General features: G+C 38.6%; 1 protein-coding gene across 1 annotated transcript in view; it reads right to left on the minus strand.

Moving 5' to 3' along the window:
* Window positions 1-14502, minus strand: part of LOC136879201 (meiotic recombination protein DMC1/LIM15 homolog) — a 115307-nt gene extending 100805 nt beyond the window's left edge. Inside the window, exons 1-2 of the mRNA XM_067152996.2 lie at window positions 14463-14502; window positions 535-640 (exon numbers count right to left, since the gene is read on the minus strand). Coding sequence (XP_067009097.1) covers window positions 535-630 — 96 coding nt within the window. The 5' untranslated portion in view covers window positions 631-640; window positions 14463-14502. The remainder of the gene's footprint in view (window positions 1-534; window positions 641-14462) is intronic.
* Window positions 14503-14709: the final 207 nt, after the last annotated feature.

Below are 14709 nucleotides of genomic sequence, written 5' to 3' on the forward strand. Positions count from 1 at the left end.
GATGATGATCATATCATCAGTAAAGGCCTATGGCCCCCTTCTTCACCTAATTTAAACAAATACGACTTTTGTCTATAGGGAAATCTCAAAGGAAGGAAAAGTATACAGGAATAATTCTCAAACTGTAGAAGAATTAAATATCAAAATTAGAAACACTGTGCATTCCATCAGTGTCCATGAACTGCAAAGTGTGTTTAGAAATCTCATTACAAGATGTGAAGCTCGCATCACAGCTCAAGATCACTTTCAACATCTTCTGTAAATACTGGAGAGTTCAGATTGTTTGTTTGTTCGTTTGTTTGTTTGTTTGTCCTGAGAATGTATATAGCTGGAAATTCAGTTTTGTTTCTACATGTGTAATCATGTTGCTTCTTTGAGATGACTACGTCCACTAACTGTCACCGCTTCTCTGCACTCCTATACCTCAGTACCAGTACTCCATTACAAAGTCTTAATTATACTCCCTGTATAAGACTATACTATCCACCTAAATCTTCAAAAATAGGATATTTCACAGTACGATTATTGACTTACAATTCCATGCTCTTGAAGAATATCCACATCCTGGAAGAAGCTCTCTTCTTCATCAACATCTGATATATCTCCATCAACAACCTGGTCTTCCATCATTGTGGTTTATCTGCAAAGTTTAATTAATTAATTACAGGTCCAGAACATTTTATTTTCACGGCCTTCTCTGATTATCATAACCAATATTCAGATCTGAAAGCAATATTATAATTTGGTTCACTAAACATGCTAGTTGTAATATAACTGTTTAAATAGGATACATCCAAGACAATGCTAACTCAGTGAAACTTTCATCACTTGTCTTTTACCTTATTTGAAATAAGTAGAATAATTTAAGAACAATTTCGAGTGAATGGCTACGACAAAACAGCTGAAATCATAATTTTTCAATGTAGAAATACCTAAGCTTTGCAGTGCATCATAGTGAGGGATAATGACATTTAAATATTAATAAATCATTGTTTAGTATTATTTGCAGCCACATATTTCAGATTTCACTATGCTTATTGTCGGAAAAACTGGTTTACTTTTTATGCAGTTTGAAATATTCAACTTGATACTGTATGTATGTATGTATGTATGTATGTATGTATGTATGTATGTATGTATGTATGTATGTATGTATGTTCAGTCTTCAGCCCTAAGGCTGGTTGGATCCTAAACAGCTCTGCCATCAGCTGTCACAGATGGTCTAGGCATCACTGAAGAAGCGTACTAGGGAAATGAGGAGTGAGGTAGTTTCTCGTTGCTTTCCTCACCGAGTCAGAAGTTGCTGTTACATATCAGTCTGCCAAGTCCACTGAAATGCATGCACCAACCGACCCTATGAGCAACATTTTCACACCATTCATGGCAGGGACTGGCTGCAGAAGGAATGGTATTACTAGTATCACTCATACCTCAGTCACTTTCATATTGTCAAAGCCAAGGATAAGACAGAGACAAATCAATGAAAGTAACAAAATTGCTCTAGCCCATACCAGAAGACATAGTGCACTGTAAACACTAGGTCCAGCCAGCAAAGGCATAAACTTGATACTAGCGTATGTAATTTGTAACCTCCAAAAAGGTAAGGTTACAAGTAATAGGAATAATAAAAATAATATTAATGTTTGCTACCGTTAAACACATTAAGCACAGAAAATAATAACAGGATAACCAACATGACGGCTAAGAAAGGAGAACCGGGAAGCGGCTGGGAACCATGTCCAGGCGGTGGAAGGTATTGGCAATGCTGAAGAAGCGAAGTCAAGTGTAATCCTAAACTTTACTTAACAAATTTAGATGCAAATGAAAACATAAATCAATAACAAAATACACCATTAAAATTTGAAAACAGAAATCCAGCAGTAATTACAATTTACCCCGAGGGTAGCATTTAGTTATCTAATCTTATACTGGAACATCACACATGACGTTCCACTGTTCGTGCCGACACTTTTAAAATACCTTAAACAGTTCAAAAGAAGAAAAGGAAGGTAATGTTACACTATAATGAAGATGTACATGTAAGAAAGGGAACAACATTTAAAATATAATCTTGGTGCAGAGCATCTTCAGTAGGCAGCCCTCCCAAAAACACTTCTGAGAAAGGGTTCCCGTCCTAAAGGTGAATACTCCAAGATGAAGCAGAATTAACGAGACAGCCCCAGGGTGAAATTTACATATTATGATTAAATCGAAAGGCATCGAATAAATAATTTACAAAATCAACAAAGTGGGAACTGTTTCTTTACAGATGTGACGTGACTTACCGAAATGGCTAAGTCATTTTAATAAAATTTGGAAGCTGAAGGAAAACCAGGGGTAAGCTCCGGCAAAATAAATTAAATGAAACACTACATTTGAAACTAAATACCTGAAAGGTGAAAAACAATTAAGTGCTTACCTGATGGCGGGGCCAAGGAGACCCGTACCCTTGAAGGCAACCTTTCCCTTCACTGGTCAAACAGAAAAGACGCCTTGGCAGAGCAAGGCTCTAGCGACAACGCTTCTCTCCGGAAATTAGGAAACCTTACAACAGCCAATGAGCATCCAATCTTTTTCCTTCACCTACCAATCACATTTACTTTTTATTTTCTCCAATTAAAGCGCAGAAATTAGTGCTGATAAAGAAGATTGAGAAGTTACGAAATTGATGCAATTTCCGGAAATATCCCACACCAATCTGGCACGTGTACACAACAGGATGCGGTGTTTCCTAATATATCTTACTTTACTTTTCCCATGATAAAGAACCAATCTTAAAGCCATAAAAAAATTAAACAATTCCAAAATTCACATACTGAGGAGAGACAATTACATTATATATAAAATTAACCCATAAAATATATACAATTCCTCACCGTCTTCCAAGTCCAAGTAATCACTACATACACCCCTCCATTAATTTGGAGCACAGCTCCAAAACTAAAAATGTTATTCACTTTATTTAGCAGTCCAGTTTCTGCATAATTTTAAAAACAATTAATCACTTTTAAAAGAAGTCACTGGAAAAACAAAGGAAAGACGTCACTGAAAAAACAAAGGACATATAACATAATGTTCACTGAAAGAGAAAGCACATAAAATATACACTAAAGAGATTAAAAAAAAATTTTGTTTACTGTTCCTCTCATGTCCATCAAACACCAACATGGAAATTATTTTCTTTAAAAAAACTTAAACGTTCCCTGGAAAAAAAAAAAAAAAATCTGGACACAAAAGAAGAAAGACATCTTTTGGATTGAGTTCTTGAGTTTCTTTTTCTTTATTTACACTATAGCACCACAAGTTCTTGCTGCTCATGTGACTGACGACGCGGCCGCTGTCTTCAGCCTCCACATTACAGTTCAAACTGGGTAATTGCGCACAGTCCAGCAAGACTGGCATCATTAGAATATCCGGTTACAGCGCTGTTGATAGAAATGTCCAAGTATAGATGAGACCACGTGCCACTAATGGCCACGTCAGTGTATGTCTGGTAAATATTTAATCAGGATCTTTGGCATGGGATGATGGTCACCACCATGCAAACGGTCGTCTGATTGTCAGGCAGGAACAGTAGCTGTCACCTGGACATCTGGTCACTGGGTTGCGGTGCAGAACGGCAGAGCCCAAGACATAATGCACCTCTCCTCTAGGCACGACAGCAGAAACGGGGATTGTATCCCCCTCCGGCCACTGCAACAGAAATTTATCCGCAGCAGACAGGGAATTTCAAAAGCTAAAGCCACCCTGGTGGACAAGAGCTTGGAGGCACCCAACCAGTGTCTCCCCGACCTTCATTTGGGAGGTTCCCCCACAGGTTTTGGACTATCTTAGCCCCCCATTCAGGCAAGCACTATGGATACCTCAAGATAAAATTTAGGAAATGTTTAAAAGAAACACAAAAAACTCTACCGGAGTTTACCCTGATTTCAAAATTTTGACAACAATCCCCAGTTATGAAGATCTTAATTCTACCCCCAAAATACATACTAAATTATATCTAAAATGATCATAAATGACCATTCCCATTACAACTAAGGTGACGTAACTAAATTATTAACTATAGAATCCGGAAAAACAGCTTGCCAGCCCATTAACTAGAATTTGCTTACAACTAATTCTTATAACTACCCCAAAACAAAAATAGTTTCTAAAGTATTATCTCATAACTAGGGAATTTTTATCTGAGATAAATGCACACAACTGATCGTCTTTCCTTCAGGATCACTGACTAACAATGACACAGGGGTTAAAAATTTCAAAATTGTGCAGGGACCTCGAAATCTGGGGGATAACTTGCTAATTACATGGTCCGCAGCACTACTAACGGGATGAGTCTTTACATAGACCTGGTCACCTACAGATAGATTGTGCAGTCTTGAGAAACAACTTGGGTCGCAACCGGAGGTTGAGATAAAGACACAGTAGAATTAACAGTTCCCATAGGAACAGCTGACATAGCAACTTGCGTACAAGAAGCACCACTATAATTATTCATGGGCAGAGAAGCACTAGTAAATACAGCAGGAGAAGATTGCAGGGGAATATCATTACAAGTTACCACTATACTAATTTGTGAAGCAGTTGATACAGAAATAGTATCACTGTCACATGTCTCAGATTGAACAGGCACATTAACTATTGAACTTGAGCTAGGCAATGAATTACCTTCCAGCAATCCAACAATTTTATCAAGAATATCACAAAAGTGTAATAACAATTCGCACTCGCTTCGCTCATTTTCAGATAAATTATGAGCTAACAGGTCGCGAATCCTGTCCATGTAATGCTGCACTTGGCCTTTCGCATGTGTTAACTTGCATCAGACGGTTTAGAGGAACAAAATGACACAATAATGGCTTTATATTCTACAATTTTATCTCTAACAATCGACAAAGATGCGCACACTTCATCTGTTGATAACCCAGGGACGAAAACAGGTTCATTTAGCGATTGTTTTAACAAGCTCGTGTCATCTTTAACCCTTCCTGTCGAATTCAACTTACGAATACGAAGTTCGTAAGCTAATTCCTCCTTCCTCAAATGGAATGGACCTGGGATGGCACGAGACATGTTAACCAAAAAGAAACTACGAGATAATACTTGAATTAAGTTTTAGGTTATAATCATCGAATCACCATCAACTTTCCTTCTTCAGCAACCCAAAGCTCTGATACCATTCTGTAACCTCCAAAAAGGTAAGGTTACAAGTAATAGGAGTAATAAAAATAATATTAATGTTTGCTACCGTTAAACACATTAAGCACAGAAAATAATAACAGGATAACCAACATGACGGCTAAGAAAGGATAACTGAGAAGCGGCTGGGAACCATGTCCAGGCGGTGGAAGTTATTGGCAATGCTGAAGAAGCAAAGACAAGTGTAATCCTAAACTTTACTTAACAAATTTAGATGCAAATGAAAACATAAATCAATAACAAAATACACCATTAAAATTTGAAAACAGAAATCCAGCAGTAATTACAATTTACCCCGAGGGTAGCATTTAGTTATCTTACCTTTACCGGAACATCACACATGATGTTCCACTGTTCGTGCCGACACTTTTAAAACACCTTAAACAGTTCAAAAGAAGAAAAGGAAGGTAATGTTACACCATAATGAAGATGTACATGTAAGAAAGGGAACATCATTTAAAATATAATCTTGGTGCAGAGCATCTTCAGTAAGCAACCCCCCCCAAAAACACTTCTGAGAAAGGGTTCCCGTCCTAAAGGTGAATACCCCAAGATGAAGCAGAATTAACAAGACAGGCCCAGGGTGAAATTTGCATATTATGATTAAATCGAAAGGCGTCGAATAAATAATTTACAAAATAAACAAAGTGGGAACTGAGTCCGACTCGTTGGCTGAATGGTCAGTGTACTGGCCTTCGGTTCAGAGGGTCCCGGGTTCGATTCCCGGCCGGGTCGGGGATTTTAATCGCTCCTGATTAATTCTTCTGGCTCGGGGACTGGGTGCACATGTCCGTCCCAACACTCTCCTCATCATATTCAGACAACACACTACACTACCAACCACCACAGAAACACGCAATAGTGCTTACATCCCTCCATAGAGGGTTGGCGTCAGGAAGGGCATCCGGCCGTAAAAACAGGGCCAAATCCACATGTGCGACGCAGTTCGCACCCGCGACCCCACAGGTGTGGGAAAAGCGGCAGGAAAAGAAGAAGAACAAAGTGGGAACTGTCTCTTTACAGATGTGACGCAACTTACTGAAATGGCTAAGTCATTTTAATAAAATTTAGAAGCTGAAGGAAAACCAGGGGTAAGCTCCGGCAAAATAAATTAAATGAAACACTACATTTGAAACTAAATACCTGAAAGGTGAAAAACAATTAAGTGCTTACCTGATGGCGGGGCCAAGAAGACCCGTACCCTTGAAGGCAACCTTTCCCTTCACTGGTCAAACAGAAAAGACGCCTTGGCAGAGCAAGGCTCTAGCGACAACGCTTCTCTCCGGAAATTAGGAAACCTTACAACAGCCAATGAGCGTCCGATCTTTTTCCTTCACCTACCAATCACATTTACTTTTATTTTCTCCAATTAAAACGCAGAAATTAGTGCTGATAAAGAAGATTAAGAAGTTACGAAATTGATGCAATATCCGGAAATATCCCACGCCAATCTGGCACGTGTACACAACAGGATGTGGTGTTTCCTAATATATCTTACTTTACTTTTCCCATGATAAAGAACCAATCTTAAAGCCATAATAAAATCAAACAATTCCAAAATTCACATACCGAGGAGAGACAATTACATTACATATAAAATTAACCCATAAAATATATACAATTCCTCGCTGTCTTCCAAGTCCAAGTAATCACTACATAATTGACGGAATACTTTCAAGGTGTGTATCAGTTGTCAGTATGTTAACACACTGAGCACTAGTATATTTGTAACATGTTAATTGCTGTATACTGAGCATTTTAGCTATATTTTGAGGCTTTATAACTTTGACACTCTTTGAGCTAATGAATTATTATTATTATTATTTTTTTTTTTAAATCAGAAACTATAATTATCCATCTCAGCATTAAATTCATTTGGTTCTTTTATTTTTGATAATGAAATATGAAAGTGGGCCACTATATTGTTTAGATGGATGCTTTCATAGCCCTTAATTGTAGATATGATAGAAGTTTTTGGGCATCGCACACAAGCGTCTTCCGAAGATCAGTACCTGCGGCGATCAGGGAGTTACGATGGGAACAGGATTGTGTAGTCAGGAGGCTCCTAGTGACAAACCAGCATGTAGGCGACGAGTGTGTGATCACCATCTTGCTCGAGGAAAGGCTGTAAAGCAATTCGTGGGTTGCATTCGTGATTGAGCAGGCCTATCCAGGATCCACTCTGCTCGTCCAAAATGGGGAGGGGCTAGAAACGGTGCCCTAAATCAGCCTAAACACAACCAAGCTGGGAAGCCACACCCAGAGGAAACATCATATGTGCGTTCAAAAGAAGTTACATACAAATTTTGGAACTTGGAACATCTGCACTCTAATAGTCAATTGACACAGATAATCAACCAGAAAGATGAACTGCAATTGTGTCCCATGAACTGAGAAGATTTAACATGGACATTGCAGTGCTAAGTGAAACTAGGCGGGCAAGTGATGAACAAATCAGAGAGCATGGTGGTGGTTATATTTTCTTTTGGATAGGAAAGGATGTTATGATCCCCTCATTCACAGAGTCAGTTTTGCCATCAAGAATGAACTTGTTCTTACACTCAATGAATTACCTTCGGGCATAATTGAAAGACTAATGACCCTGCACCTAAAGCTCACAAATAATCAGCGTGCCACTGTAATTAGTGCTTATGCTCCAACTCTCAACTCTGATGTAGACCAGAAAGAAGCATTTTATTCTCAGTTTGACATGCTTCTAAGCAAACTACCCACGGCTGATAAAATCTTTCTCTTGGGAAACTTCAATGCCAGAGTTGGTAAGGAATCAGCACTATGGCCTGGTGTAACTGGCAAGGATGGTGTAGGAAAATGCAACTCCAATGGAACTCTTCTACCCACTAAGTGCTCGGAACACGATTTGGTTATCACTAACACCCTATTCCAACAGAAAGATAAGTTTAAGACATCTTGGCAGCACCCAAGGTCAAAACACTGGCATCTAATAGATTATGTCATTGTGCGTGCCCAAGACTAATGTGATGTTTTAATCACAAGGGCCCTGAGTAGTGTTGATGACTGTAGAACCGACCACTGACTGATACAATTTGTGATGGCTCTGCATGCTCATGATCAATGAAGAAAACATAAAATACTCACTAAGCTGAACGCTGATCGTCTGAAGGACAATGATAATAAAACCAAATTCCACAAACTCCTAAGACAAAATCTCCCCAGTACATATCCTGACAGCATCGAAGAACATTGGTCGACATTCAAGAATGTGGTGCTATCGTCCTACGAAGAATTGGTCAGTTACATCAATAAAAAGCATTTGATAACAATGATCAAGAAATTAAGAACCTCATAGATAAGAAGAGGAAAGCACACATGGTATGGCAGAACAACCCTAACTCAGCTCCCAAAAAACAACAGTATCAAGAAGCCAAAACAGTTGCACAAAGAGCTACTCGAGTCCTTAAAAATCAATGGTGGGTTCTAAAGTCCAAAGAGATACAACATCTGGCAGACACCAACAACACCCGGGCTTTCTTCAGTACCACCAAAGCTACATATGGTCCATCTACTCAGGGTATAAATCCACTAACATCAAAGGATGGCTCCAAACTACTTAAAGACAGTTGCTCCACAAATGCCCGTTGGAAGGAGCATTTCCATGAACTTCAAAACAGACAAACATATGTGCAGGAGGAAATATTTTCTAAAATCTCTCAATGACCCATATAGCAGCATATTGGCAAAACTCTTTATTTTCAAGAAGTTGAAGATGCTATCAAACTGTTAAAGAACAATAAAGCTGCTGGACCAAATGGAATCCCTGCTGAATTCTTGAAGGAAGGTGGCCTAGTCCACACTCAGCATTTACATAAACTCATCGTCAAAATCTGGAACTTAGAAACCATGCCTGCATACCTCATACTAATAGTGGCCATATTATTTTTAAAAAGGGGATAGAACCCAATGTGGTAATTACCATGGAATATCCTTGCTCTAACCACACCCGAGCGACTGGAGTGGGACATTGATGATGATGATCCTTGCTCTCTGTTGCTGGCAAAATTCTTACCAGTATTCTATCCAATCGTCTAGTGCCACTTGCAGAAGAGATTTTACCAGAGACACAGTGTGGCTTTAGACCCAATCGTGGTACTGTCGACATGGTCTTCTGTGCTAGATAAATGCAGGAGAAGTCCAGGGAACAAAATCACCAACTATATATGGCATTCATAGATCTTGCCAAGGCCTTTGACTTGGTTAATAGAGATGCTCTTGGGAAAATCTTAGTGCTAATTGGCTGTCCTCCAAAATTCATTAAGATCCTTCAACTCCCTACATGACAACATGCATGGTACTATCCTTATGAATAATGGACCTGAAGAATTATTTGAGATCACTACTGGTGTAAAGTAAGGGTGTGTAATTGCTCCTATACTACTCTCAATTTTTGTTGGGACCATACTTCACCTTGTTAAAGGTGAACTACCGCAGGGCATAGAAATAGAGCACAAGTTTGAAGGAGGTTTATTCAACCTTAGCAGACTGCGTGCCAAGACCAAGATTTCCACTACCTGGATTATGGAACTTCAGTATGTAAATGACAATGTTGTTCTGGCCAGCTCAGAAGAAGAACTACAGACCATCCTAAATGCTTTCAGAAAAGCATATACAAGCATCAGTCTAAGTCTCAACATACAAAAGACACAGATATAGCATCAGTCTGCACCCAAAGCCAATGCTACTGCTTCTATAATCACAGTCCACAACAAGATCTTGTAGAACATCCAAAACTTTGCTTACCTGGGTAGTCACCTCTCAGCAAATGCCAATATAGATGCTGAAATTCAATATCATCTGAATTGTTCTAGTGCAGCATTCAGTCCCCTATGACAAATGATCTTTGATAACCATAACATCAGTATTCAGATAAAACTTAATGTTCATCACCATAAGAACTATTTGTGTTGGTGCGACGTAAAACCACTAGCAAAAAAAAAAAAAATTCATGTGTACCAGGCTATTGTAATCCCAACACTCTTTTATGGGTGTGAAACATGGACTACTTACATGAGGCACATAAATTGCCTGGAGAAATATCATCAGCGCTGTCTGAGAAAGAACCTTAGGGTTAAATGACAAGATCACTGAACTAAAATCAGTATCTTGGAAGAAGCCTGTACCACCAACATTGAGGCTATGATCATGAAACATTGACTTCGTTGGACAGGTCATGTCGTTTGTATGCCTGATTTTTCACCTCCCAAAGCAAATTATGCATGCTCAACTGAAGGGTGGCCGTCGACACCATGGTGGATAACAAAAAAAGATTCAGGAACGTACTAAAGTAAGACATGAAGAAATGCTGCATCAACACCACTAACTGACAAACAAAAACAGCTAACTGCCTGGTATGGCATCATCTTAGCCACGAAGGTTCTAAGAACTTCGAAAATCAAGGCTGGAGATTTGAAACTGAGAAGAGAATTGCTTGGACAATGCGAACGTTCCTCAGGATAAATAACCCTCAACAACTGGATCTCAACAATGGTAATGTTTGCCACCACTGTAGAAGAATTTGTGGCTCGAGGATTGGCCTCCACAACCACCTAAAAACTCATAGACTCACCAGTAACATCTGAGGAAGACAATCATACTCATCAGCGAGTGACTGCCTAGCTACTCTGTGGATGTGAAACCTGGACCCTGTACTGCTGTGACATTAAGAAGCAGCAGAAACTTTGTTCAATCTTAAATATCAAATGGGAGAACCATGTCTCCATTCTTGCAGTTCTTGAGACAGCATGCATGAAAAATTTAGACGCCTCCATCATTGGCCTTTGGCTTTGGTGGACTGAGCATGTGTACTGTATGAGCGACACCAGGCTTTCTCGCCAGTTCCTTTATGGTGAACTTTTCTCAGGCACAAGACCCCTTGGTGCCCCTTTGAAGTGTTTGTTGACCAGCTTAAATAAACCATTAAAGTTACAAACATCACCCCGCAAACCTAGGACACACTTGCCAAGGATAGCACGCTTTGGTGCCAAACAACCTGTACAGCTGTTGAACTGTTTAAGCAAGAACGTCACAGGCACGAAGAGGTAAAATACACATACTTTGTCACATGCAATCTCATCCTCTCCTATCCATCGAGTGCAATCTGTATCGACACATGTGTCATGCTAGAATTTATTTGGCTGTGAGCTTGCATCCGGGAGATAGTAGGTTCGAATCCCACTATCGGTTTTCCGTGTTTTCCCATTTTCACACCAGGCAAATGCTGGGGCTGTACCTTAATTAAGGCTACGGCCGCTTCCTTCCAACTCCTAGGCCTTTCCTATCCCATCGTCGCCATAAGACCTATCTGTGTCGATGCGACGTAAAGCCCATAGCAAAAAAAAATTTATTTGTTCAGTCATCAGAACTACAAGCACAAACAGCATTGGATTGTAAGCAGGAAAATGTGTATACTCAGAAACGAATAGCAGCCAACAACAACAACGATAAAAGACAACACCACCCGTTCCATCTTCAGCCGAAGTATATCGGACTGAACTATGAAGGAAAGTAACGCCAGTGGGAATATGGCTGGCAAAGGGGAGGCAAGCAACCACCTGGCACTCGGAACATGGAAGTCTCTCAAACAACTGAGAATTGGAGGAACACAATGCAAAGTAAATCTGAAGTAATGAATAGAATAGGCCTATACCTAAAGAAACACATTAGTTCAAAATTTTCTGCAGCAGGCTTGATCAGTGAAGGATAAAGTAAAAATGGTGGTGACCCTATTGAAAAGTACACACTGCTGTTACATAAAGCAACCTTCCTACCAACAGGTAAGAGAAGATTATTGAAAATAAAAAGAGGAAATTATTTTCAAAATCTACAATGTGAATTGAAAGTTTCCACATCTAAAGAGAAAAAAGGGTTAAAATCCCATTCTCAGCCTTTCATGAAGTGATATTCAATGGTGTTCCATTTCACCTTTGGATTAGTGATACGTAATGTGAAGGAGCAAGGTCACTTTCTTTCCAACTTTAACCCTATTTCATTACACATGCACTTATTAATTTAGACACCTTACCCATGTGGATTATTCCAGACAGACCTAACATGGGTTAAAAACAAAGAGCTCTTGAACGTGATTTCCAAACCCCATTAGGTGAACCAAGCAGCAAAAAATCAGGATAAGAGAAGAATCTGAACACTATTATGGCATGTACAAATTAGATGTTACTAATTTCATAACTGGAGCATACAGAATGGTAACAATATTATGTAAGAATTTTTGAAAATTCAATATAACATTTTTGAATGGAAAGCACAATCAGTATTAACTAATTTAAAAAAGGACAACAGTTAGGCAACTCTTCAAAAACTTCGTAATACTTAAAATGTAGCCTCAATTTCACATTATTTTTTAAAATTCTGCTTCTAAAAGAATTACAATTCAGTTCAGTAGATTTTGATATTTTTTTCATGTTCTCTGACACAGAAAGGCGTTTACCACAAAATGGAGTTCTTGTGTAGTTAGGGTTACCAGATGCTTTTAGTGGAATGTAGGCCTTATTGCTCTAAAACGTACGATATCATAGGAAAAATGTAGGACACTGGAAAACAATGTACTGAAAGCAAAAATATATGAAAATAAGAAATATTTAACGCATGTTTTTCTCACATCTACCAAGAACAAAATCAATGCTACTATTACTATGAAATATCATTCATATTTAAGAAACATACTGTACTGATTTGTTGGAAAATATCTGGCCTGTTTAAAACATGTTGATAAAAATTAGAGCAGTTTAAGCATTTGACGTTATATTTAAGTAAAAATACACCCTTCACAGAGCCTATCAATAGTCCATATCTCTCATTTGCCCACTGAGAGAAAATCAATTAAAATACCTGCTCTACATTTGTATTATGTGCAGGAATAGGGAAAAATAAAAGGTAATCTACAATTTTCAGCAGCTCAGAATGGCAAGTTTCATAATTCTTTTTCTTAATCTGTTTACCCTCCAGGATTGGTTTTTCCCACAGACTCAGCGAGGAATCCCACCTCTACTGCCTCAAGGGCAGTGTCCTGAAGCGTGAAACTTTGGGTCGGAGGATACAACTAGGGAGGATAACCAGTACCTCACCCAGGTGGCCTTAACAAGTTTCATAATTATTAGCACTCTTGGGATTTCCGAGATGTCTCCTTCTTCTACTGGAAGACTTAAAATTCAGAGTGAAATTTCCATCTATGAGGCAGGAACAAGAGCTTCTACAGAACAGGAAGGAGAAAAGAGCTGACAGCTGACTCAACAGACGCTATGCTCGATCACAGATGGACAGAACCGAACAATATTATGAGGAATCCTTTAAATAGGTTGGCAATACATGGGTTTCACCTTATGCTATGTAGCTGATTGGGTTTCCACGAACCGTCTGTGCAATATGTATGTAAGCTTTGTAAAGCCTCATGTGAACGATGCCATTTTAGCAAATGCATCAAAAGAGAAAGATCCCTAATGGTATATTGTAAGAACTAATGCAGTTTTGTGCACTGTAAAATATCTCACCCACTTGTCATTAGATGACACTATATCAGAGCTTGAACTAGATTGTTCAAATAGGTTTAAATCACACCAGTGGCACAACATTATCGCCTGCAACCACAATAACCACCTGTAAACTTCATTTAACCTTTAAACATAAATGCGCATGCAGAGAAAGTATTTAAAAATTCATTCTTTCTTTCACGACAGGAAAATGCCTTTTTTTAAACTTTATATGCTTTGAATTTCAAAAAAGACGGACATTTAAGAATGTTAAAAATTTCCTCTCGGAAGCCGGACAGAAGGTTAAATTGTAGGGGTATGTCCGAGATTTTCCAGACGTTTGGTAACCCTATTATTAGTAAGCGTTCTCTTTCTTCTGCCACTGTTAGCAGGAATATATTTTATATTAAAGAAAAAACGCTATTATTTCACAAGATAAGTAGTAATTAAGACTTTATTACCTCCCTTTGTGGATTTAGATCAAATTATACGCACCTTAGTACTGTTGTCTTCGCTTTTCAACGAGATACCGTACAATAGTTTTATAATTGCCGCGCGTCACAAGCGGAGAAGCCTCGGTTTCTTTCGTGCTAGTACGATTAGTGATTTCGTAAAAATTATAAAGTTAAAGAAGCTGGTTTTTTAAAATTATTATTTATGTTCATAAAACGAAAATGAGTGCTATTACTCGTTGGTCTACGACAAAATTAATCATTTTCATCCTATTCTTTAGCGAATACGTACCTACTACAACGGTTATTTATTTATGTTCAATATGGTCAAGACAACAGAGCAGACGTGTGGAAGAACAAATGGCAAAAGGAAAAGGAAAGAGACACCATGGTGGAATGATAAAACAAGAGACACAGTCGTTAAAAAAAACAATGCCTACAGAAAATATTCCAAAAGTCGACCAGATAAGGACAAAGAATTCTATTCTATAAGTAGGCGAAAAAATAACCTAAGCAGGTTGTCAGAGCAGAAAGAGGAA

Source organism: Anabrus simplex, chromosome 8 (assembly GCF_040414725.1).
Source record: "Anabrus simplex isolate iqAnaSimp1 chromosome 8, ASM4041472v1, whole genome shotgun sequence".
NCBI lineage: Eukaryota > Metazoa > Arthropoda > Insecta > Orthoptera > Tettigoniidae > Anabrus > Anabrus simplex.